The sequence below is a fragment of the Heptranchias perlo genome, chromosome 20 (genome assembly GCF_035084215.1).
Source record: "Heptranchias perlo isolate sHepPer1 chromosome 20, sHepPer1.hap1, whole genome shotgun sequence".
Classification (NCBI taxonomy): Eukaryota; Metazoa; Chordata; class Chondrichthyes; order Hexanchiformes; family Hexanchidae; genus Heptranchias; species Heptranchias perlo.
Genome location: NC_090344.1, coordinates 26218670 through 26245061, shown reverse-complemented (window position 1 = coordinate 26245061; position 26392 = coordinate 26218670). Strand labels below are relative to the sequence as shown.

The 26392-nt window shown below is 48.9% G+C and overlaps 1 protein-coding gene and 2 non-coding genes across 3 annotated transcripts; 2 read left to right on the top strand and 1 right to left on the bottom strand.

Annotated features, from left to right (window-relative positions):
* Positions 1-7955: 7955 nt before the first annotated feature.
* On the bottom strand, positions 7956-10376 carry LOC137335993 (zinc finger protein 850-like; the record flags this gene model as incomplete). The annotated part of the gene is made up of 1 exon (XM_068001494.1): positions 7956-10376. A coding segment is annotated over one exon (2367 nt), but the record flags the coding sequence as incomplete, so codon positions are not given.
* A 10023-nt stretch (positions 10377-20399) lies between these two features.
* On the top strand, positions 20400-20492 carry trnay-gua (transfer RNA tyrosine (anticodon GUA)). The gene is made up of 2 exons: positions 20400-20436; positions 20457-20492. It is a non-coding gene; the product is annotated as a tRNA-Tyr (tRNA).
* Positions 20493-24075: 3583 nt separating this feature from the next.
* Positions 24076-24168, top strand: trnay-gua (transfer RNA tyrosine (anticodon GUA)). Its single transcript has 2 exons — positions 24076-24112; positions 24133-24168. It is a non-coding gene; the product is annotated as a tRNA-Tyr (tRNA).
* The last annotated feature ends 2224 nt before the right edge of the window (positions 24169-26392 follow it).

Sequence of the window (26392 nt, the reverse complement as noted above, 5' to 3'; positions counted from 1 at the left end):
TAGACCCCCAAACAGTCAGGGGGAGATAGAGGAACAGATATGTAGGCAAATCTCAGAAAATTGTGCAAATAATAGGGTGATAATAGTGGGGGATTTCAACTTCCCCAATATTAACTGGGATACTCAGAGTGTAAAATGCTTAGAGGGTACAAAATTCTTAACGTGCATCCAGAAGAGCTTTTTGAGCCAGCATGTTGAAAGTCCCACAAGAGAGGGGGCGGTACTGGACCTAATTCTAGGGAATGTGGCCGGCCAAGTGGAAGAAGTGCCAGTCGGTGAGCACTTTGGTGACAGTGACCATAATTCGGTGAGATTTAAGGTGGTCATGGAAAAGGATAGGGAGGGGCCGGAAATAAAGGTTCTAAATTGGGGGAAGGCCGATTTTAATAGGATAAGGCAGGATCTGGCCAAAATGGACTGGGATCAGCTGCTTGTAGGAAAATCCGCATCGGAGCAATGGGAGTCTTTCAGAAGGGAGATTGAGACCATACAATGGCAACATGTTCCCGTAAAGGTCAAGGGTGGTTGCAAGAACTCCAGGGAACCTTGGATGTCAGGGGATATACGAGAATGGATTAGGAAAAAAAGGAGGGCTTTTGGCAGATACAAAAGGCTAAAGACGGAGGAAGCCCTAGAGGAGTACAAAAAGTGCAGGGGGATACTTAAAAAAGAAATTAGGAGATCAAGGAGGGGCCATGAAATAACACTGGCGAGCAAAATAAAGGAAAATCCTAAGATGTTTCACAAGTATATTAAGGGTAAGAGGATGACTAGGGAAAAAATAGGGCCCATTCGTGACAAAAATGGCAATCTGTGTGTGGAGCCGGCAGATGTAGGAGGGGTTCTAAATGAATTTTTTGCATCTGTTTTCACTATGGAGAAGGACGATGTAGACATAGAAATACGGCAGGGGGACTGTGATATACTCGAACATATTAACATCGAGCGGGAGGAGGTATTGGCGGTTTTAGCAGGCCTAAAATTGGATAAATCCCCAGGCGCGGACGAAATGTATCCCAGGCTACTGTGTGAGGCAAAGGAAGAGATTGCGCGTGCTCTAACACATATATTCAGAACCTCTCTGGCCACAGGGGATGTGCCAGAGGACTGGAGAACCGCTAATGTAGTACCATTATTCAAGAAGGGGAGTAGGGAAAAACCGGGGAACTACAGGCCAGTGAGCCTAACATCAGTGGTAGGAAAATTATTGGAAAAAATTCTGAAGGTCAAAATTAGTCTCCACTTGGAGAAGCAAGGATTAATCAGGGATAGTCAACATGGCTTTGTCAAGGGAAGATCATGTCTGACTAATTTGATTGAATTTTTTGAGGGGGTGACTAGGCGTGTGGATGAGGGTAACGCAGTGGATGTGGTATACATGGATTTCAGGAAGGCCTTCGATAAAGTCCCCCACAGGAGACTGGTCAAGAAGGTACGAGCCCATGAAATCCAGGGTGCCTTGGCACTTTGGATACAAAACTGGCTTAGTGGCAGAAGGCAGAGGGTGATGGTCGAAGGTTGTTTTTGTGACTGGAAGCCTGTGGCCAGTGGGGTACCACAGGGATCGGTGCTGGGTCCCTTGCTGTTTGTGGTCTACATTAATGACTTGGATATGAATGTAAAAGGTATGATCAGTAAGTTCGCTGATGATACAAAAATTGGTAGGGTTGTAAATAGCGAGGAGGATAGCCTCAGTCTGCAGGACGATATAGATGGGTTGGTCAGATGGGCGGAACAGTGGCAAATGGAATTTAACCCGGAAAAGTGCGAGGTGATGCACTTTGGAGGGACTAACACGGCAAGGGAATACACAATGAATGGGAGGACCCCAGGGAAGACAGAGGGTCAGAGGGATCTTGGTGTGCAAGTTCACAGATCCCTGAAGGCGGCGGAACAGGTAGATAAGGTGGTAAAGAAGGCATATGGGATACTTGCCTTTATTAGCCGAGGCATAGAATATAAGAGCAAGGAGGTTATGATGGAGCTGTATAAAACACTGGTTAGGCCACAGCTGGAGTACTGTGTGCAGTTCTGGTCGCCACACTACAGGAAGGATGTGATCGCTTTGGAGAGGGTGCAGAGGAGATTCACCAGGATGTTACCAGGGCTGGAGCGCTTCAGCTATGAAGAGAGACTGGGAAGATTGGGTTTGTTTTCCTTGGAGCAGAGGAGGCTGAGGGGGGACATGATTGAGGTGTACAAAATTATGAGGGGCACAGATAGGATGGATACTAAGGCGCTTTTTCCCTTCGTTGAGGGTTCTATGACAAGGGGACATAGATTCAAGGTAAAAGGCGGGAGGTTTAGAGGGGATTTGAGAAAGAACTTTTTCACCCAGAGGGTGGTTGGAGTCTGGAACTCACTGCCTGAAAGGGTTGTGGAGGCAGGAACCCTCACAACATTCAAGAAGCATTTGGATGAGCACTTGAAATGCCATAGCATACAAGGCTACGGACCAAATGCTGGAATATGGGATGAGAGTAGACAGGGCTTGATGGCCGGCGCGGACACGATGGGCCGAAGGGCCTCTATCCGTGCCGTATAACTCGAAAAGTCATCACTGTAAATACAGGATCGAAATTCAGAACAGACAATTCTAGTTTTTATGGAACATCCTTTCCTCTCTTGTTCCCCAAAGCTGTAAATCCCCGTCCCACACACTCTCCCTCCTCCCTGTGCTGAAATCCAAACCCATCCCACCATCTCCAATATTTCTTCCCTCCACTCCCAGTTTTCTCCCTCCCTCTCCTCTGGTTAGGTTCAGTTCCACACCCGCTGTGGGCAGAGTGAGAATAAAATAAATGAGGCACTGGGACCCTGAAGCCCCGCCCACTCTTTGTTCCCGGTCACTGGGACGCTGAAGCCCCGCCCACTCTTTGTTCCCGGTCACTGGGACGCTGAAGCCCCGCCCACTCTTTGTTCCCGGTCACTGGGACGCTGAAGCCCCGCCCACTCTTTGTTCCCGGTCACTCGGACCCTGAAACCCCGCCCACTCTTTGCTCCCAGTCACTGGGACCCTGAAACCCCGCCCACTCTTTGTTCCCGGTCACTGGGACCCTGAAGCCCCGCCCACTCTTTGTTCCCGGTCACTGGGACCCTGAAGCCCCGCCCACTCTTTGTTCCCGGTCACTGGGACCCTGAAGCCCCGCCCACTCTTTGTTCCTGGTCACTGGGACCCTGAAGCCCCGCCCACTCATTGTTCGTGGTCAGAGACCCTGAAGCCCCACCCACTCTGTCACCTGTCACTGGCACCCTGATGCCCCGCCCACTCTTTTTTCCCGGTCACTGGCACCCTGAAGCCCCGCCCACTCTTTGCTCCCGGCCACTGGCACCCCGAAGCCCCGCCCACTCTTTGCTCCCGGTCACTGGGACACTCAAGCCCCGCCCACTCTTTGTTCCCAGTCACTGGGACCCTGAAGCCCCGCCCACTCTTTGTTCAAGGTCACTGGGACCCTGAAGCCACGCCCACTCTTTGTTCCCGGTCACTGGGATCCTGAAGCCCCGCCCACTCTTTGTTCCTGGTCACTGGGACCCTGAAGCCCCGCCCACTCATTGTTCGTGGTCAGAGACCCTGAAGCCCCGCCCACTCTGTCACCTGTCACTGGCAACCTGATGCCCCGCCCACTCTTTGTTCCCGGTCACTGGCACCCTGAAAAGCCCCGCCCACTCTTTGCTCCCGGCCACTGGCATCCTGAAGCCCCGCCCACTCTTTGCTCCCGGTCACTGGGACCCTGAAGCCCCGCCCACTCTTTGCTCCCAGTCACTGGGACCCTGAAGCCCCGCCCACTCTTTGTTCCCGGTCAATGGGACCCTGAAGCCACGCCCACTCTTTGTTCCCGGTCACTGGGACCCTGAAGCCCCGCCCACTCTTTGTTCCCGGTCACTGGGACCCTGAAGGCCCGCCCACTCTTTGTTCCCGGTCACTGGGACCCTGAAGCCCCGCCCACTCTTTGTTCCTGGTCACTGGGACCATGAAGCCCCGCCCACTCATTGTTCGTGGTCAGAGACCCTGAAGCCCCGCCCACTCTTTGTTCCCGGTCACTGGGACCCTGAAGCCCCGCCCACTCATTGTTCGTGGTCAGAGACACTGAAGCCCCGCCCACTCTGTCACCTGTCACTGGCAACCTGATGCCCCGCCCACTCTTTGTTCCCGGTCACTGGCACCCTGAAAAGCCCCGCCCACTCTTTGCTCCCGGTCACTGGGACCCTGAAGCCCCGCCCACTCTTTGCTCCCAGTCACTGGGACCCTAAATCCCCGCCCACTCTTTGTTCCCGGTCACTGGGACCCTGAAGCCCCGCCCACTCTTTGCTCCCAGTCACTGGGACCCTGAAGCCCCGCCCACTCTTTGTTCCCGGTCACTGGGACCCTGAAGCCCCGCCCACTCTTTGTTCAAGGTCACTGGGACCCTGAAGCCCCGCCCACTCTTTGTTCCCGGTCACTGGGATCCTGAAGCCCTGCCCACTTTTTGTTCCTGGTCACTGGGACCCTGAAGCCCCGCCCACTCATTGTTCGTTGTCAGAGACCCTGAAGCCCCGCCCACTCTGTCACCTGTCACTGGCACCCCGAAGCCCCGCCCACTCTTTGCTCCCGGTCACTGGGACCCTGAAGCCCCGCCCACTATTTGTTCCCGGTCACTGGGACCCTGAAGCTCCGCCCACTCTTTGTTCCCGGTCACTGGGACCCTGAAGCCCCGCCCACTCTTTGTTCCCGGTCACTGGGACCCTGAAGCCCCGCCCACTCTTTGTTCCCGGTCACTGGGATCCTGAAGCCCCGCCCACTCTTTGTTCCTGGTCACTGGGACCCTGAAGCCCCGCCCACTCATTGTTCGTGGTCAGAGACCCTGAAGCCCCGCCCACTCTGTCACCTGTCACTGGCAACCTGATGCCCCGCCCACTCTTTGTTCCCGGTCACTGGCACCCTGAAAAGCCCCGCCCACTCTTTGCTCCCGGCCACTGGCATCCTGAAGCCCCGCCCACTCTTTGCTCCCGGTCACTGGGACCCTGAAGCCCCGCCCACTCTTTGCTCCCAGTCACTGGGACCCTGAAGCCCCGCCCACTCTTTGTTCCCGGTCAATGGGACCCTGAAGCCACGCCCACTCTTTGTTCCCGGTCACTGGGACCCTGAAGCCCCGCCCACTCTTTGTTCAAGGTCACAGGGACCCTGAAGCCCCGCCCACTCTTTGTTCCCGGTCACTGGGATCCTGAAGCCCCGCCCACTCTTTGTTCCTGGTCACTGGGACCATGAAGCCCCGCCCACTCATTGTTCGTGGTCAGAGACCCTGAAGCCCCGCCCACTCTTTGTTCAAGGTCACTGGGACCCTGAAGCCCCGCCCACTCTTTGTTCCCGGTCACTGGGATCCTGAAGCCCCGCCCACTCTTTGTTCAAGGTCACTGGGACCCTGAAGCCCCGCCCACTCATTGTTCGTGGTCAGAGACCCTGAAGCCCCGCCCACTCTTTGCTCCCGGCCACTGGCATCCTGAAGCCCCGCCCACTCTTTGCTCCCGGTCACTGGGACCCTGAAGCCCCGCCCACTCTTTGCTCCCAGTCACTGGGACCCTGAAGCCCCGCCTACTCTTTGTTCCCGGTCACTGGGACCCTGAAGCCCCGCCCACTCTTTGTTCCCGGTCACTGGGATCCTGAAGCCCCGCCCACTCTTTGTTCCTGGTCACTGGGACCCTGAAGCCCCGCCCACTCATTGTTCGTGGTCAGAGACCCTGAAGCCCCGCCCACTCTGTCACCTGTCACTGGCAACCTGATGCCCCGCCCACTCTTTGTTCCCGGTCACTGGCACCCTGAAAAGCCCCGCCCCCTCTTTGCTCCCGGCCACTGGCATCCTGAAGCCCCGCCCACTCTTTGCTCCCGGTCACTGGGACCCTGAAGCCCCGCCCACTCTTTGCTCCCAGTCACTGGGACCCTGAAGCCCCGCCCACTCTTTGTTCCCGGTCACTGGGACCCTGAAGCCACGCCCACTCTTTGTTCCCGGTCACTGGGACCCTGAAGCCCCGCCCACTCTTTGTTCCCGGTCACTGGGACCCTGAAGCCCCGCCCACTCTTTGTTCAAGGTCACAGGGACCCTGAAGCCCCGCCCACTCTTTGTTCCCGGTCACTGGGATCCTGAAGCCCCGCCCACTCTTTGTTCCTGGTCACTGGGACCATGAAGCCCCGCCCACTCATTGTTCGTGGTCAGAGACCCTGAAGCCCCGCCCACTCTTTGTTCAAGGTCACTGCGACCCCGAAGCCCCGCCCACTCTTTGTTCCCGGTCACTGGGATCCTGAAGCCCCGCCCACTCTTTGTTCCTGGTCACTGGGACCCTGAAGCCCCGCCCACTCATTGTTCGTGGTCAGAGACCCTGAAGCCCCGCCCACTCTGTCACCTGTCACTGGCAACCTGATGCCACGCCCACTCTTTGTTCCCGGTCACTGGCACCCTGAAAAGCCCCGCCCACTCTTTGCTCCCGGCCACTGGCATCCTGAAGCCCCGCCCACTCTTTGCTCCCGGTCACTGGGACCCTGAAGCCCCGCCCACTCTTTGCTCCCAGTCACTGGGACCCTGAAGCCCCGCCCACTCTTTGTTCCCGGTCACTGGGACCCTGAAGCCCCGCCCACTCTTTGTTCAAGGTCACAGGGACCCTGAAGCCCCGCCCACTCTTTGTTCCCGGTCACTGGGACCCTGAAGCCCCGCCCACTCATTGTTCGTGGTCAGAGATCTCTGAGTTTCTCTAATGGCTGCATGTGTCTCCCTCGATTGTGGGTGATATTTGTCCCAATTCTCCTGTGAACTGAATTCATCCTGATCTGACCTGGGTTAAATGTAAGACAGTTCAGGGAGTCAGGAATCATTCACCGCTAGACCGACACTGACAGGTAAAACCCCAGACGGTTCCTTAGTAAGGATTCCTCTGGTTCCTCGGCATATATTTATCAGGATACTGAAACCCAGCTTTCTTACAGTCCACTCCTGGAGGCCCCACTCCCTGAGTCTGCAACCTTCAGCAGGGTCAGTGGTGGAGTTCCGCAGTGGGAGTGATCCCAGAGTAACTGTCGGGATCGCCCCCACCCTGTGGATGGTCAGGGTCGTGTATTTTTAGTGATCCTGGTGTCTAACACGCACATATCAATAAAACCATGAATTCTGGAAACACACTGCATGTCCTTCTTTATCAGGAGATCGAATGACTGTTGTATAATTGTACCAGCAGTTAACAGGCTCCTGTGAACTCCTCCCTCTGCTAGTTTAATGTGGACTTTAACACATTTATTTTTAACGGGTTTATTTTAAATGAGTTAACGCCTGCCTTAAATGGTAGACTCAGGACTGTCACACAAACAGTTGAAATCTCCATAGAATAATTACCACAGTCATTTTTAGACTGGATGCCTCACGGCCACCTTGCTGTCACCGAAGAGAGACGAGAAAGACCAAAGTGCCGTTTGCCCCTCTCAGTGTGGCCCTGAAGGACTGTGTCCAGGCTGAAGTTCTGTTCCCACCGGACGATCCTCCCCCCAGATTGTCCTTTCTGAGCTCCAGTCAGGTGATGCTAAACACTCAGGTGGGAAAGACCAAAACCTACAACAAGTATTTAAAATAACGCTGATTTATTTAACAGATATCCAGAATATTAAACTCCAGCCCAGTTATCGGGGTTTTTCACATCAGCAGAAACAAACCCCAACTGTCAGAATGAACATGGTTCAGTCCTGGATGGGATTAACAGCAGAATCCAACCCCTGCAGTCATATGTGAACTCGCTGGTGTCTCAGCACGTGTGATGACTGAGTGAATCCCTTCCCACACACGGAGCAGGTGAACAATCTCTCCCCAATGGGCATGTGTTGATGTGTCAGCAGTTCATTTCTGCTTTTAAAGCTCTTCTCACAGTGAGTGAATTAAAAGGTCACTCAATAGTGTGAACAAGTTGATGTCTCAGAAGGTGGGCTGAATGAGTGAATCCCTTCCCACACACGGAGCAGGTGAACAGTCTCTCCCCAGTGTGAGTGCGTTGGTGTTTCAGCAGATCATTTGTGCTTTTAAAACACTTCTCACAGACAGAACATTTAAAGGTCTTTCCCCAGGGTGAGTACGTTGGTGTGTCAGAAGGTGGGATGACCGAGTGAATCTCTTCTTACACACGGAGCAGATGAACGGCCTCTCCCCAGTGTGAGCGCGTTGGTGTCTCAGCAGTTCGTTTCTGCTTTTAAACCTCTTCTCACAGTCAGAACATTTAAAAGGTCTCTCATCAGAGTGAACTCGCTGGTGTGACAGAAGGTGGGATGATCGAGTGAATCTCTTCCCACACACAGAGCAGATGAACGGCCTCTCCCCAGTGTGAGCGCGTTGGTGTCTCAGCAGTTCGTTTCTGCTTTTAAACCTCTTCTCACAGTCAGAACATTTAAAAGGTCTCTCTTCAGAGTGAACTAGCTGGTGTGACAGAAGATGGGATGATCGAGTGAATCTCTTCTTGCACACGGAGCAGCAGAATGGTCTCTCCCCAGTGTGAGTGCGTCGATGTCTCAGCAGCTCGTTTCTGCTTTTAAAGCTTTTCTCACAGTCAGAACATTTAAAAGGTCTCTCATCAGATTTAACTCGCTGGTGTGTCAGCAGGGTGGATGACCGAGTGAATCTCTTCCCAAACACGGAGCAGGTGAACGGCCTCTCCCCAGTGTGGGTGCGTTGGTGTGTCAGCAGATTAACTTTGCTTTCAAACCTCTTCCCACAGTCAGAACATTTAAAAGGTCTCTCATCAGTGTGAACTCGCTGGTGTCTCAGTAGGTGGGATGACCGAGTGAATCCCTTCCCACACACGGAGCAGGTGAACGGCCTCTCCCCAGTGTGAGCTCGCTGGTGTGACAGAAGGTGGGATGACCGAGTGAATCTCTTCTTACGCTTCGAGCAGATGAACGGCCTCTCCCCAGTGTGAGTGCGTTGGTGTCTCCACAGTTCGTTTCTGCTTTTAAACCTCTTCTCACAGTCAGAACATTTAAAAGGTCTCTCCCCAGTGTGAACTCGCTGGTGTCTTAGTAGGTGGGATGACCGAGTGAATCCCTTCCCGCACACAGAGCAGGTGAACGGCCTCTCCCCAGTGTGAGTGCGTTGGTGTCTCAGCAGTTCGTTTCTGCTTTTAAACCTCTTCTCACAGTCAGAACATTTAAAAGGTCTCTCATCAGTGTGAACTCGCTGGTGTCTTAGTAGGTGGGATGACCGAGTGAATCCCTTCCCGCACACAGAGCAGGTGAACGGCCTCTCCCCAGTGTGAGTGCGTTGGTGTCTCCACAGTTCGTTTCTGCTTTTAAAGCTTTTCTTACAGTCAGAACATTTAAATGGTCTCTCTTCAGAGTGAACTCGCTGGTGTATCAGCAGGGTGGATGACTGAGTGAATCTCTTCTTACACACGGAGCAGCAGAACGGCCTCTCCCCAGGATGAGTATGTTGGTGTGTCAGCAGATTCCTTTTGCTTTTAAACCTCTTCTCACAGTCAGAACATTTAAAAGGTCTCTCTTCAGAGTGAACCCGCTGGTGTGACAGAAGATGGGATGACCGAGTGAATCTCTTCTTACACTGAGAGCGGGTGAACGGCCTCTCCCCAGTGTGAGTGCGTCGATGTGTCAGCAATTCGTTTCTGATTTTAAATCTCTTCCCACAGTCAGAACATTTAAAAGGCCTCTCCCCAGTGTGAAATCGCTGGTGTGTCAGCAGCTCAGATGAAATAGTGAATCCCTTCCCGCACACAGAGCAGGTGAACGGCCTCTCCCCAGTGTGAGTGCGTTGGTGTGTCAGCAGATTCCTTTTGCTTTGAAACCTCTGCCCACAGTCAGAACATTTAAAAGGTCTCTCATCAGAGTGAACTCGCTGGTGTGCCAGAAGGTTGGATAACTGAGTGAATCTCTTCCCACACACAGAGCAGGAGAACGGCTTCTCCCCAGTGTGAACTCGCTGGTGCGTCAGCAGTTCATTTCTGCGTTTAAATCTCTTCTCACAGTCAGAGCATTTAAAAGGTCTCTCAACAGAGTGAACTCGCTGGTGTGACAGAAGGTTGGATAACTGAGTGAATCCCTTCCCACACACAGAGCAAGAGAACGGCCTCTCCCCAGTGTGAACTCGCTGGTGTGCCAGCAGTTCTTTTCTGCTTTTAAATCTCTTCTCACAGTCAGAGCATTTAAAAGGTCTCTCCCCAGTGTGAACTCGCTGGTGTGACAGAAGGTTGGATGACTGAGTGAATCCCTTCCCACACACGGAGCAGGTGAACGGCCTCTCCCCGGTGTGATTGCGTCGATGAGTTTCCAGCTTTGACGGGTAATTGAATCCCTTCCCACAGTCCCCACATTTCCACGGTTTCTCCGTGGTCCGGGTGTCCTTGCGTCTCTCCAGGTTTGACGATCAGTCGAAGCCTCGTCCACGCACAGAACACGTGTACAGTTTCTCGCCGCTGTGAATGGTGTGATGTTTTTTCAGGCTGTGTAACTGGTTAAAGCTCTTTCCACAGTCAGTGCACTGGAACATTCTCACTCGGGTGTTTGAAATCTTCTCCCAGAGACAGAACAGACGAACATTTCTCCTTCCACATTCAAAGGCCGATGAAATTCAGGTCCTGATGATTCGAATGACTCTGTCAGATCTTGACATGAAGAGGTTTAAAAGTCATCACTGTAAATATAGGATCGAAATTCAGAACAGGCTATGTTAGTGTCTACGGAACATTTTTTCCTCTCTTGTTCCCTCAAAGCTGCAAATCCCCATCCCGCGCACTCTCCCTCCTCCCTGTGCTGAAATCCAAACCCATCGCATCATCTTTCAGTGGTCCTAAACCATGAGTGAATGTGAGAGATTGAATGTGAGAGAGCGAATGTGAGAGAGCGAATGTGAGAGAGCGAAAGTGAGAGAGCGAAAGTAAGAGAGCGAAAGTGAGAGAGCGAAAGTGAGAGAGCGAAAGTGAGAGAGCGAAAGTGAGAGAGCCAACGCGAGAGAGCCAACGCGAGAGAGCCAACGCGAGAGAGGGAACGCGAGAGAGGGAACGCGAGAAGGGAACGTGAGAGAATGAGAGCGAATGTGAGAGAGCGAATGTGAGAGAGCGAATGTGAGAGAGCGAATGTGAGAGCGGGAATGGGAGAGCGGGAATGGGAGAGCGGGAATGGGAGAGCGGGAATGGGAGAGCGGGAATGGGAGAGCGGGAATGGGAGAGCGGGAATGGGAGAGCGGGAATGGGAGAGCGGGAATGGGAGAGCGGGAATGGGAGAGCGGGAATGGGAGAGGGGGAATGGGAGAGGGGAAATGGGAGAGGGCGAATGGGAGAGGGCGAATGGGAGAGGGCGAATGGGAGAGGGCGAAGGCGAGAGGGCGAAGGCGAGAGGGCGAAGGCGAGAGGGCGAAGGCGAGAGCGGGAATGCGAGAGCGGGAATGCGAGAGCGGGAATGCGAGAGGGCGAAGGTGAGAGGGCGAAGGTGAGAGGGCGAAGGTGAGAGGGCGAAGGTGAGAGGGCGAATGCGAGAGAGGGAATGCGAGAGCGCTAATGCGAGAGCGCGAATGGGAGAGCGCAAATGGGAGAGCGCGAAAGTGAGAGGGCGAAAGTGAGAGGGCGAAAGTGAGAGGGCGAAAGCGAGAGAGCGAAAGCGAGAGCGGGAATGCGAGAGCGGGAATGCGAGAGCGGGAATGCGAGAGCGGGAATGCGAGAGCGGGAATGCGAGAGAGTGAATGGGAGAGAGCGAATGCGAGAGAGTAAATGCGGGAGAGCGAATGTGAGTACAGCAGTGGGCTCGGTGTGGAGAATGAAGTGGGGCAGGTGGAGCATGTTTCAGTGGGGCAGCAGTGATCATAATCTCATTAGGTTTAGAATAGTTACGGAAAAGGACAAGGAACAAACAAATGTGAAAATACTTAACTGGAGGAGGGCTAATTCCAGTGAGTTAAAAAGGGATCTTGTCCAGGTGGATTGGAATCAAAAATTGGCAACAAAACAGTAATTGAACAATGGGAGGCCTTGAAGGAGGAGTTGGTTCAGGTACAGAGCAGACAGATCCCCACGAGGGAGAAAGGAAGGGCATCCAAAGCTAGAGCTCCCTGGATGACTAAAGAGATAGAGATTAAAATGAAACAGAAAAAGGAGGTTTATGACGAATGTAAGGTTCATAATATCGTAGTGAACCAGGCTGAATAAAGAAAGTACAGAGGAGATCTAAAAAAGGGAATCAGAGGTGCAAAGAGAGAGTATGAGAATTGATTGGCGGTTAACATAAAAGGGAATCCAAAAGTCTTTTATAAACATGCAAATAGTAAAAGGGGAGTCAAAGGAAGGGTGGGGTTTATTAGGGACAAAAAAGGAGATCTTCTTGTGGAGGCAGAGGGCATGGCTGAGGCACTAAATGAGTACTTTACATCCGTCTTCACCAGAGAAGAGGATTCTGCCATTGTACAGTAAAGGAGGAGGTAGTAGTGATATTGAAGACAATCAAAATAGATAAAGAGGAGGTACTTAAAAGACTGGCAGTGCTCAAAGTAAAAACATCTTTCGGACCAGATGGGATGCCTCCGAGATTACTGAGGGAAGTAAGGGTGTAGATAGCGGAGGCTCTGACCACAATCTTCCAATCCTCCTTGGATGTGGGAGTGGTGTCTGAGGACTGGAGGATTGCAAGTGTTACACCCCTGTTCAAAAATGTGGGAGAGGGATAAACCCGGCAATTACAGGCCAGTCAGCCTAACGTCGGTGGTGGGAAACTTCTAGAGACCAGAATCGGGGACAAAATTAATTTTCACTTGGAAGAACGTGGGTTAATAAATGACAGTCAATATTGATCAGTTAAAAGTAGATTTGTTCGAAGTAAAATCATTTAATTTGATTGAGTTCTTCAATGAAATAACGGAGAGGGTTGATGAGGGTAGTGCACTCGATGTTGTGTGCACGGACATTTAAAAGACATTTGGTAAAGTACCACCGAATGGACCTGTTGGTAAAATTGAAGCCCATGGCAGCATGGATACAAAATTGGCGGAGAGACAGAATGCAAAGAGCAGTGGTGAACCGTTGTTTCACAGACTGGAAGGAAGTATACAGTGGTGTTCCGCAGGGGTTGGTATTTGGACCATAACTCTTTTTGATATATATTAATGACCGAGACGTGTAACTAGTGGGGTGCCGCAAGGATCAGTGCTTGGGCCTCAGCTATTTACAATATATATCAATGACTTCGATGATGGGACCGAGTGTAATGTATCCAAGTTTGCTGACGACATGAAGCTAGGTGGGAAAGTAAACTGTGAGGAGGACACAAAGAGCCTGCAAAGGGATATAGACAGGTTAAGTGAGTGGGCAAGAAGGTGGAAGATAGAGTATAATGTGGGGAAATGTGAGGTTATTCACTTTGGTAGGGAGAATAGAAAAACAGAATTTTTTAAATGGTGAGAAACTATTAAATGTTGGTGTTCAGAGAGATTTGGGTGTCCTCGTACAAGAAACACCGAAAGATAACATGCAGGTACAGCGAGCAATTCGGAAGGTAAATGGAATGTTGGAATTTATTGCAAGGGGGTTGGAGTAGAAGAATAAGGAAGTCTTGTTGCAATTGTACAGGGCTTTGGTGAGACCACACCTGGAGTACTGTGTACAGTTGTGCTCTCCTTATCTCAGGAAGGGTATATGCAGTGAAGGTTCACTAGATTGATTCCTGGGATGAGACGGTTGTCCTATGAGGAGAGATTGAATAGAATGGGCCTATGCTCTCTGGAGTTCAGAAGAATGTTAGATATTTTATCAGTACATTGAGAACAAGAGGATAGCTCAGGAAAAGGTGGGACCTATCAGGGATGATAAGGGTAACTTGTGTGTAGAAGCAGAACATGTGGGTAGGGTTTTAAATGAATATTTTTTCTCCGTATTGACAAAGGAAGGGGATGATCCGGACGTAGTAGTTAAAAGAGGACAGGTGTGAAATATTGGATAAGGTAAACATAACGAGAGAGGAAGTACCAGAGGGACTGGAATCCTTGAAAGTTGATAAGTCACCAGGGCCGGATGGATTGTTTCCTAGGCTATTAGAGGAAGCCAGGGAGGAAATAGCGGATGCTCTGAGGATCATTTTCCAATCCTCACTGGATACAGGGGAGGTACCGGAAGACTGGAAACGTAAGACCATTGTTTAAAAAGGTTACAAGGGAAAGACCGAACAATTATCGGCCGGTCAGTCTTACCTCGGTGGTGGGCAACTATTACAATCAATACTGAGAGATCGGATAAACTGTCACTTGGAAAGGCATGGTTTAATCAGGGATAGCATGGATTTGTTCAGGGAAGGTCATGCCTTCCAAATCTGATTAAATTATTTGAGGAAGTGACAAGGAGGATTGATGAGGGTAGTGCTGTTGGATGTTGTCTACATGGATTGTAGTAAGGCATTTGACAAGGTCCCACATGGCAGACTGGTCAGAAAGGTAAAAGCCCATGGGATACAGGGAAATGTGGTGAATTAGATCCAAAATTGGCTCAGTAACAGGAAACAAAGGGTAAAAGTTGATGGATATCTTTGCGAATGGAAATCTGTTTCCAGTGGTGTGCCACAGGGCTCAGTGTTGGGTCCCCGCTGTTTGTGGTATATCTTAATGATTTGGACTTGAATGTCAGGAGCATGATAGGCAAATGTGCAGATAATACAAAAACTTTTTTACCCAGAGGGTGGTGGGTGTATGGAATTCGCGTCCCGAATTGGTGGTTGAGGCAGGGACCCTCAACTCTTTTAAAAAGTAGCTGGACCTGCACCTAAAGTGCTGTAAGCTGCAGGGCTACGGACCGAGTGCTGGAAGGTGGGATTAGAATGGGCACCTGGTTGTTCTTCGAGCCAGCGCGGACACAATGGGCCGAATGGCCCCCTTCTGTGCTGTATCTTTTCTCTGGTTCTAAGAATGAGAGGTGATCTCATTGAAACTTGTAAGATTCTGAGAGGGCTTGAGAGGGTACATATTGAGAGGATGTTTCCCCTGGCTGGACAGTGTAGAAGTACTAGCACTGTCTCAGGATAAGGGGTCGGCCATTTAAGACTAAGATGAGGAGGAATTTCATCACTGGGAGGGTTGTAAATCTTTGGAATTCTCTACCTCAGAGGGCTGTGGAGTATATGCAAGGCCGAGATTGATAGATTTTTGGACTCTAAGGGAATCAAGGGATATGGGGATTGCTCCCTGACCGATCACCATTTCTCCTTCATCTTCAGACGCCCCCTGACCTTCACCATTTCTCCTGCATATACAGACGCTCCTTGCCCGATCACCATTTCTCATTCATCGACAGACTCCCCCGACCTTCACCATTTCTCTTTCATTTACAGACGCTCCCTGATCTGTCATCATTTATCGTCTATTTGCAGATGCTCCCTGACCGATCACCACTTATCCTTCATTTACAGACTCTCCCTGACCGATCACCATTTCTCCTTCATTTACAGATACTCCCTGACCGATCACCATTTCTCCTTCATTTACAGATACTCCCTGACCGATCATCATTTCTCCTTCATTGACAGATACTTCCTGACCAATCACCATTACTTCATCATTTACAGACGCTCCCTGACCAATCACCATTTCTCCTTCATTTACAGACGCTCCCCGACCGATCTCCATTTCTCCTTCATTTACAGACGCTCCCTGACCGATCATCATTTCTCCTTCATTTACAGACACTCCCTGACCGATCACCATTTCTCCTTCATTTACAGACACTCCCTGACCGATCTCCATTTCTCCCTCATTTACAGACGCTCCCTGACCGATCACCATTTCTCCTTCATTTACAGACACTCCCTGACCGATCTCCATTTCTCCCTCATTTACAGACGCTCCCTGACCGATCACCATTTCTCCTTCATTTACAGACACTCCCTGACCGATCTCCATTTCTCCCTCATTTACAGACGCTCCCTGACCGATCACCATTTCTCCTTCATTTACAGACACTCCCTGACCGATCACCATTTCACCTTCATTTACAGACACTCCCTGACCGATCACCATTTCTCCTTCATTTACAGACGCTCCCTGACCGATCACCATTTCTCCTTCATTTACAGACGCTCCCTGACCGATCACCATGTCTCCTTGATTTACAGACGCTCCCTGACCGATCACCATTTCGCCTTCATTTACACACACTCCCTGACCGATTACCATTTCTCCTACATTTACAGACGCTCCCTGACCGATCACCATTTCTCCTTCATTTACAGACGCTCCCTGATTCGATGAGTCACGAGGTTTGACGCTGACACTGCGCATGCTCGGAGGCCGCGGGCCGTGTGTTGAGTTTCGGGTCTGATCTAAACCGGAGCCCCCGGAGTGTAGAGAGAGAGAGGAGAATGTTCACTGTTTGATATTCGGGCCCGGGGCCGCACTCGGGGTTTGTGAAGCCCCCGCCCCCTCCCCCGGGGTTTATTAACCCGCTCCCCCCGCCCATCTCTCACCTGTTGCCGACACGATCTCGGCCTCACTCCCCGCCCGCCGCGCATGCTCAGCTCACACTGCCCGGGTGATTGACGGGAGCTCCGGACCAATAGGAAGAGCGGAGAGGGACTGGAGGACCGAGCGGGCGGTTGGTCCTCCAACCAATGGGAGTGTGTGAGGGGCGGGACTTGCGGCACCGAGTGGGCGGGGCTGAGCCCGGATCTCCCTCATTGGCTGAAACTCTGCCTCATTTTGAAAGCTGATTGGTGTGAAACTCTTGGGGAAAACTGGCCCTTTGTGTTGTGGCGAAAAACCGATGGAACCGTGTGGGTGGAGCAAAGATTTCAACATTGGGAATCAAATGGATTAATTCAGGACAGACAGCAGGGATTATTGGAGGGAATAACACAGTGTGGGGATAAAATGCAATGGAGGTTGTGAAGATGGATTGTTAAAAAGTGTTTGAGAAGATGCCGGACAGGAGGCTTGTTGATCAGATTAAAGCTCACGGTATTAAAGGGAGTGGGTCAGTGTGGATGGGAAGTTGGAGAAAGGGCAGAGTGGTGGTTAATGGATGTTTTTCAGACTGTGGGGATGTAAACAGTGGTGTCCCCCAGGGGCAGTGTTGGGACCATTGCTCTTCTCAATACAGAGAAATGACCTGGGCTTGGGTACAAGGGCAGAAGATCAACATTTCCTGACAACACCAAGATAGGGAGCATTATGAACTGTGAAGAGGAATGTTCGCAACTTCAGTGTGGCATCGGAACATTAGGAACAGGAGTAGGCCGTTCAGCCCCTCAAGCCTGTTCCACCATTCAGTGAGATTGTTGTCATTGAGTATGGGGTAGGTTGATATCAGACAGAAGGAGATTGCTGTCAGTAACTGTGGGGTTGATTTATATCAGACAGGATAAGTTTTGTGTCAGTTACTGTGGGGTTGGTTTATATCAGACAGGAGGAGATTGGTATCAGTGACTGAGGGGTTGATTTATATCAGACGGTTTGAGCTTGGTGCCTGTGACTGTGAGGTTGGTTTATATCAGACTGGAGGAGATTGGTATCAGTGACTGTGGGGTTGGTTTATATCAGACAGGATAACATTGGTGTCTGTTACTGTGGGGTTGATTTATATCAGACAGGATAAATTTGTGTCAGTGACTGTGGGTTTTATTTATCAGACTGGAGGTGATTGGTGTCAGGAACTGGAATTAGCCATTTAGCCCCTGAAGCCCACTCTACCATTCAATTGGATCCGGACTAATCTGTACCACAACTCCATTTACTTGTCTTTGCTCCATATCCCTTGCAACCTTCACACAACACAAATCTATCAATCTCAATATTGAAAATTTCAATCGAGCCCCAGCATCCACAGCCTTTCGGGGAAGTGAGTTTGTAATTTCCACTCCCCTTTGTGTGAAAAATTGCCACCTTATTTTGCTCATAAATGACCGAGCTCTAATTTTAAGATTATCATGAAGGTGGCAGATGGAGTACAATGTGGGGAAATGTCGAAATTATTCAATTTGGTAGGAAGAATAGAAAAGCAGAATATTTGTAAAAGTTAAGAGACTAAGAAATGACGGTGTTCAGAGGGATTTGGGTGTCCTTGTACACTGATCACAGAAAGTTAACATACAGGTACAGCAAACAATTAGGAAAGCAAATAGTATGCTGGACTTTATTGCAAGTGTGTTGGAAAATAAGAGTAAGTAAGTCTTGCTGCAGTTATATTGGGCTTTGATGAGACCACACCTGGAGTACAGCGCACAGTTTTGGTCTCCTTACCTGAGGAAGGATATACTTGCCTTAGCGGGGGTGCAACGAAGGTTCACTCAATTGATTCCTGGGATGAGAGGATTGTTGTAAGATGAGAGTTTGATAGAATGGCCCTATATTCTCTGGAGTTTAGAAGAATGAGAGATGATCTCATTGAAACGTCTAAAATTCTTAGAGGGCTTGACAGGGTTGATGCTGAGAGGCTGTTTCCCCTGGCTGGAGAGTCTCGAACTAGGGGGCATAGTCTCAGGATAAGGGATCGGCCATTTAGGACTGAGATGAGGAAAAATTTCTTCACTCAGAGGGTTGTGAATATTTGGAGTTCTCTACCCCAGAGGGCTGTGGATGCTCAGTCATTGAGTATATTCAAGAATGAGATCGAGAAAGTTTTGGACTCGGAGGGAATCAAGGAATTGGGCAGGAAAGTGGAGTTAAGGTAGAAGATCAGCCATGTTCTTACTGAATGGCAGAGCAGGCTCGAGGGGCCGTATCCCCACTCCTGTTCCTATTTCTTATGCCCTCTTGTTCTGGATTCCTCCTCCAGAAGAAATCATTTCTCTGTATCTACCTTATTGAATCCCTTTATTATTTTAAACATCTCGACGAGGTCACATCTCAATGTTCTAAACTCATGGGAATAAAAACCAAGTTTATGCCACTTATCCTCCTAAATTAATCATTTTAATCCCGGCATAATTCTGGTGAATCTACACTATATCTTTTCCACGGCCGATTTATCTCTCCTTAGTTTCGGTGCCCAGTTCTCCAAATGGGGTCTGACCAAGGTTCTTCACAACAGAAGCATCACTTCTGTATTCCAACCCCACTCAAGATAAAGATCAACATTAAATTAGACTTGTTGATTATTGTCAAGATTTGCAAGGTATTTGCAAAGGATTCGTGGTGATCTTAGATTTGGGATTTTTCTTTATTCTGTCCACTCAAGGAGTTTGATAACTCCTTTGAATTTAGTGCTGGATCATTGAGCCGTGATGTGTATACTGGTTTGTATTTTGTTAAATACATTTGCTGAGTGAATTTAAATTTAAGACGAGATTTCCAGGCCTGATGCTCTATTCACACATCGAAGGTGAGAGAGATGCTGTGGGACACACGACAATCCAGTTGCTGAAAGTGATTCACAGACTGGGTTATGTGTTATTGATCCTGGTACATTACCGATACCTTCCCTGGATCCCAAGGCTGGAAAAGGCACTCAGGAAGGCCAGGGGAATTGGGACTTGGCCATGAGAGTAATTGAAGGTATGCGAACTGAAATAATCTACAGTGAGAAAGGAGAATAGGCATAATAATCGGTAATTAGGACATCAATTAGTCTCTTATCTTGAATTCAGCAAGTAATTGAACCATTCCGTTTGAAACAAAGTTGATTTATTTGACATTTATCCAGAATATTGAATTTCAGCCCAGTTATAGCGGTTATTAACATCATCAGAAACAAATCCCAACTGCCAGAATGAAGTTCTGCTGCTGAAACCCTCATCCGTGCCTTTGTTTACCTCTGGACTCGACTATTCCAATGCTCTCCAGGCCCGGCCTTCCACTTTACACCCTCCGTAAACTTAAACCCACAATCTCCAGATCAATAATCAGTCGCATTATTCATTGTGTCACTGGCCCAGGCTGTGGAGAACACGGAGTAGCTCCCACTCCCACAGCACTGCGGTATGAGCAGGTACCGAGTCAGCCTCAGTCATGAGCACTGGAATCCACAAGTCCGGGTGTGTCAAAGGTGCACGGTGAACAATCACCAAAGTGAAACATTTTTGCCGCTTCCCTTCGATACCTCAGCTGGTCAAGTGACAAGACTGTCGTGGAAAATAAGATAAAGTCATCCTTACGTCATTTGTTCAATTCCTGCTCGAAGGAGTATGCGTGATTTTGCAATAAGCAGCAGTTAGTTCAAGGTCACTCTCTTAACTTTACAGGCACCTTACAGATTAACATGTTGCCATGAAGGCACAGGACGCCTCTTTTCCTTTCTCAAGCCGCAAAACTTTCTGTGTCTCCCAAACAAGGCTGTTTTGCCTCTGCTTTTGAGCAGCAATACTTCAAAACACTCAGCTCTCGCTTTCAGGTGAAAGAAGTCTTCGATCAGCACCGGACTCCATGAGTCTGAACATGTCAACAGGCGCACGGTGAACAATCACCAAAGACAATTCTGTCTATCGCTTCCCTTCGATAGCTCAGCTGGTAGAGCGGAGGACTGTAGTGAATTAAACAATTAAAGTCATCCTTAGGTCGCTGGTTCAATTCCGGCTCGAAGGAATGAGTGTGCTTTTGGAATAAGCAACAATTACCTCAAGGTCGCTCTCTGAACTTTGCAGGCACCTCCCAGATTAACATGTTGCCACTGAGTCACAGGACACCTCTTTTCCTTTCTCAAACCTGAAAGCTTTCTGTGTCTGCCCGAGCACGGTTGTTTCACTCGGGCATTTGCCTCTTGCTCGCCAGCAGGGAGTGCCTTTGAGCAGCAACACTTCAAATCGCCCTCAATTTCAGGCAAAAAGGTCTTCGATCAGTCAGTCAGTCAGGGCTCACGCTGCTCCCTCAGGCTCGGGCGGCTGTTGCTTTCCAGTGACCTCGTCTTCCTTCCGCAGGCTCGGGCTCTTCTCAGCATCATTCATGATTACTGTGGCTTACCGTTCTGCTGTTCCTCACTTGCTGATGCTCGATACCGCCGATTGGAGCAAAGTATTTAATATATTCAGGGAGCGGCAACCCAAGGCAAGATTTCTCTTCTGGTCGTGGAGCAGCTTGGAGGCGAGTGCGAGGCGGGAACTGTGAAGGGCGATTTACAAACAGCAAACGAGGAATGAGCTCAACTGGCAGAGTGGTCACTTGGCATGTGAGAAGTAGTGGGATCATTGATTATATTCTCCACTCACCGATTGTCTTGGTGCAATTATACAGAAACAAGAGTGTTGTCATTGAGTCCATAGCCCATGAACTTCCTAAACTTCACTGTGTGTTTGGGTACAGAGAGGTCAAGGGGCAGCAAATCTTTTGATGTACTGCAGTCAGCAAAAGCTCTTGATTTTGCTCTGCAGCAAAGATGGAAAGATGAGGTGAGAGATGGAAAAAAAAGCATCGTAATCCTTGATGCCTTCTCTGAAGATTGAATTCAGGACCTTCAGATTATGACACTGATGCACTGCTTGCTGGCACTGAGAAGGCACTTATCAGGTCTGGAGCCAGGCAGCACCAGCAAGTAGGACAGCTTGCAAGGTATTGGCAGCCATAAAATAATGCACAGTTTGCAAAAAAAATGCAAGCCAAGTATGAATTGAGCTTACAATCTTTTGATCTGTAATCAGATGCGTTATCCATTGCACCACTAACCCCTGTTATAGTGAGTAAGTAGCAGTGGGAGGCAGTGGGCATGGCAGAGGTACTAAATAAATACTTTGCATCTGTCTTCACCAAGGAAGAAGATGCTGCCAGAGTGACAGTAAAGGAAGATGTCGTTGAGATACTGGATTGGCTAAAAATTCATAAAGAGGAGGTACTTGAAAGGCTGGCTGTACTTAAAGTAGAAACCTCACCTGGTCCGGATGGGATGCATCCTATGTTGCTGAGGGAAGTAACAGTGGAAATTGCAGAGGTACTGGCCATAATCTTCCAAACATCCCTAGGTATGGGGGTGATGCCAGAGGACTGGAGAATTGCAAATGTTACACCATTGCTCTAGAAAGGGTGAAAGATAAAACCCAGCAACTACAGACCAGTCAATTTAACCTCGGGAGTGGGGAAAGTTCTAGCAACGATAATCCGGGATAGAATTAGCAGTCACTTGGACAAGGATTAGGGAAAGCCAGCACGGATTTGTTAAAGGCAAATCGTGTTTACCTAACTTGATACAGTTTTTTGATAAGGTAACAGAGAGGGTCGACGAGGACAATTCGGTTGATGTGGTGTGTATGGACTTTCAAAAGGCGTTTGATATAGTGCCGCATAATGGGCTTGTCATCAAGATTGAAACCCATGGAATCAAAGGGGCAGTAGCAGCATTGATACAGAATTGGCTGAATAACATGAAGCAGAGAGTCGTGGTGAATGACTGATTTTCGGAATGGAGGGAGGTATACAGTGCTGTTCCCCAGGGGTCGATTCTGGGACCACTGCTTTTCTTGATATATATTCCTGACTTGTTCTGGATTCCCCCTCCAGAAGAAATAATTTCTCTGTATCTACCTTATTGTGTACCTTTATTATTTTAAACACCTCAGTGAGATCACATCTCAATGTTCCAAACTCATGGGAATAAAAACCAAGTTCATGCCACCTATCCACACAATTTAATCTATTTAACCCTGGCATCATTCTGGTGAATCTGCACTGTATCTTTCCCAAGGCCGATTTATCTCTCTCTCGGTTCAGTGCCCAGTTCTCCAGATGGGGTCTGACCAAGGTTCGTTCCAACTGAAACATCACTTCTGTATTCCAACCCCACTCAAGATAAAGATCAACATTCAATTAGACTTGTTGATTATTGTCCAGATTTGTGAGGTATTTGCAAAGGATTCGAGGGAATCTTAGAGTTGGGATTTTTCTTTATTCTGTCCACTCAAGGAGTTTGATAACAGACTTACTCCTTTGAATTTAGTGCTGGATTATTGAGCCGTGATGCATTTACTTGTTTGTATTTTGTTAAATACATTTGCTGAGTGTATTTAAATTTAAGCCGGGATTCCCAGGCCTGATGCTCTATTCACACATCGAAGGTGAGAGAGATGCTGTGGGACACACGATAAGTCCAGTAGCTGAAAGTGATTCACAGACTGGGTTTTGTGTTTAGTGATCCCGGGTACATTACCGATACCTTCCCTGGATCCCAAGGCTGGGAGAGGCACTCGGGAAGGTCTGGGGAACTGGGACTTGGCCATGAGAGTAATTGAAGGTATGAGAACTGAAATAATCTACAGTGAGAAAGGAGAAAAGGCATAATAATCGGTAATTAGGACATCAATTAGTCTCTTATCTTGAATTCAGCAAGTAATTGAACCATTCCGTTTGAAACAAAGTTGATTTATTTGACATAGATCCAGAATATTGAATTTCAGCCCAGTTATAGCGGTTATTAACATCAGCAGAAACAAATCCCAACTGCCAGAATGAAGTTCTGCTGCTGAAACCCTCATCCGTGCCTTTGTTTGCTTTTAGACTCGACTATTCCAATGCTCTCCAGGCCCGGCCTTCCACTTTACACCCTCCGTAAACTTGAACCCACAATCTCCAGATCAATGATCAGTCACATTATTCATTGTGTCACTGACCCAGACTGTGGAGAACACAGAGCAGCTCACACTCCCACAGCACTGCGGTATGAGCAGGTACCGAGTCAGCCTCAGTCATGAGCACTGGAATCCACGAGTCCGGGTGTGTCAAAGGAGCACGGTGAACAATCACCAAAGTGAAACATTTTTGCCGCTTCCCTTCGATATCTCAGCTGGTAGCGCGACAAGACTGTCGTGGAAAATAAGATAAAGTCATCCTTACGTCATTTGTTCAATTCCTGCTCGAAGGAGTATGCGTGATTTTGCAATAAGCAGCAGTTAGTTCAAGGTCGCTCTCTTAACTTTACAGGCACCTTACAGATTAACATGTTGCCATGAAGGCACAGGACGCCTCTTTTCCTTTCTCAAGCCGCAAAACTTTTTGTGTCTGCCCAAACAAGGCTGTTTTGCCTCTGCTCACCAGCAGGGAGTGCTTTTGAGCAGCAATACTTCAAAACACTCAGCTCTCGCTTTCAGGTGAAAGAAGGCTTCGATCAGCACTGGAGTCCATGAGTCTGAACATGTCAACAGGCGCACGGTAAATAATCACCACAGACATCAATTTTTATTACTTCCCTTCGATAGCTCAGCTGGTAGAGCGGAGGACTGTAGTGAATTAAACAATTGAAGTAATCCTTAGGTCGCTGGTTCAATTCCGGCTCGAAGGAGTGAGTGTGCTTTTGGAATAAGCAGCAATTAACTCAAGGTCGCTCAATTGAACTTCACAGGCACCTCCCAGATTAACATGTTGCCACTGAGTCACAGGACACCACTTTTCCTTTCTCAAACCTGAAAGCTTTCTGTTTCTGCCCAAGCACGGCTGTTTCACTCGAGCATTTCCCTCTGCTCACCAGCAGGGAGTGCCTTTGAGCAGCAACACTTCAAATCGCCCTCAATTTCAGGCAAAAAGATCTTCGATCAGTCAGTCAGTCAGGCCTCACGCTGCTCCCTCCAGCTCGGGCGGCTGTTGCTTTCCGGTGACCTCGTCTTCCTTCCGCAGGCTCGGGCTCTTCTCAGCATCTTTTCATGATTACTGTGGCTTCCCGTTCTGCTGTTCCTCACTTGCTGATGCTCGATACCGCTGATTGGAGCAAAGTATTTCATATATTCAGGGAGCGGCAACCCAAGGCAAGATTTCTCTGCTGGTCGTGGAGCAGCTTGGAGGCGAGTGCGAGGCGGGAACTGTGAAGGGCGATTTACAAACAGCAAACGAGGAATTAGCTCAACTGGTAAAGCTGTCACTTAGCATGTGAGAAGTAGTGGGATCATTGATTATATTCTCCACTCACCGTTTGTCTTGGTGCAATTATACAGAAACAAGAGTGTTGTCAGTGATTCCATAGCCCATGTATTTCCTAAACTTCGCTGTGTGTTTGGGTACAGAGAGGTCAAGGGGCAGCAAATCTTTTGATGTGCTGCAGCAAGCAAAAGTTCTTGATTTTGCTCTGCAGCAAAGATGGAAAGATGAGGTGAGAGATGGAAAAAAAAAGCTTCGTAATCCTTGATGTCTTCTGTGAAGATTGAATTCAGGACTTTCAAATTATGACACTGATGCACTGCTTGCTGCACTAAGAAGGCACTTACCAGGTATGCAGCCCGGCAGCACCAGCATGTAGGACAGCTTACAAGGTATTGAAGGCCATAAAATAATGCACAGTTTGCAAAAAAAAAATCCAAGCCTAATTGAAGTCGAACTTATAATCTTGTGATTTTTAGTCAAATGGCCCAGGATAGAGTGAGCAAGTAGCAATAGGAGGCAGTGGGCATGGCGGAGGCACTAAATAAATACTTTGCATCTGTCTTTACCAAGGAAGAAAATGCTGCCAAAGTGTCAGTAAAGGAAGATGTCGTTGAGATACTGGATTGGCGAAAAAATCATAAAGAGGAGGTACTTGAAAGGCTGTCTGTACTTAAAGTAGAAACGTCACCTGGTCCGGATGGGGTGCATCCTACTTTGCTGGGGGAAGTAACGGTGGAAATTGCAGAGGTACTGGCCATAATCTTCCAAACATCCCTTGGTATGGGGGTGATGCCAGAGGACTGGAGAATTGCAAATGTTACATTCTTGTTCAAGAAAGGGTGAATGATAAAACCCAGCATCTACAGACCAGTCAGTTTAACCTCGGTAGTGGGGAAAGTTCTAGCAACGATAATCCGGGATAGAATGAGCAGTCACTTGGACAAGGATTAGGGAAAGCCAGCACGGATTTGTTAAAGGCAAATCGTGTTTAACTAACTTGATACAGTTTTTTGACAAGGTAACAGAGAGGGTCGATGAGGACCATTCGGTTGATGTGGTGTTTGATACAGTGCCGAATAATAGGCTTGTCATCAAGATTGAAGCCCATGGAATAAAAGGGGCAGTAGCAGCATTGATACAGAATTGGCTGAATAACATGAAGCAGAGAGTAGTGGTGAATGACTGATTTTCGGAATGGAGGGAGGTATACAGTGGTGTTCCCCAGGGGTCGGTGCTGTGACCACTGCTATTCTTGATATATATTACTGACTTGTTCTGGATTCCCCCTCCAGAAGAAATAATTTCTCTGTATCTACCTTATTGTATACCTTTATTATTTTAAACACCTCAGTGAGATCACATCTCAATGTTCCAAACTCATGGGAATAAAAACCAAGTTCATGCCACCTATCCTCATAATTTAATCCTTTTAACCCCGGCATCATTCTGGTGAATCTGCACTGTATCTTTCCCAAGGCCGATGGATCTCTCTCTCGGTTCAGTGCCCAGTTCTTCAGATGGGGTCTGACCGAGGTTCTTTGCAACTGAAGCATCACTTCTGTATTCCAACCCCACTCAAGATAAAGGTAAACATTAAATTAGACTTGTTGATTATTGTCAAGATTTGTAAGGTATTTGCAAAGGATTCGAGG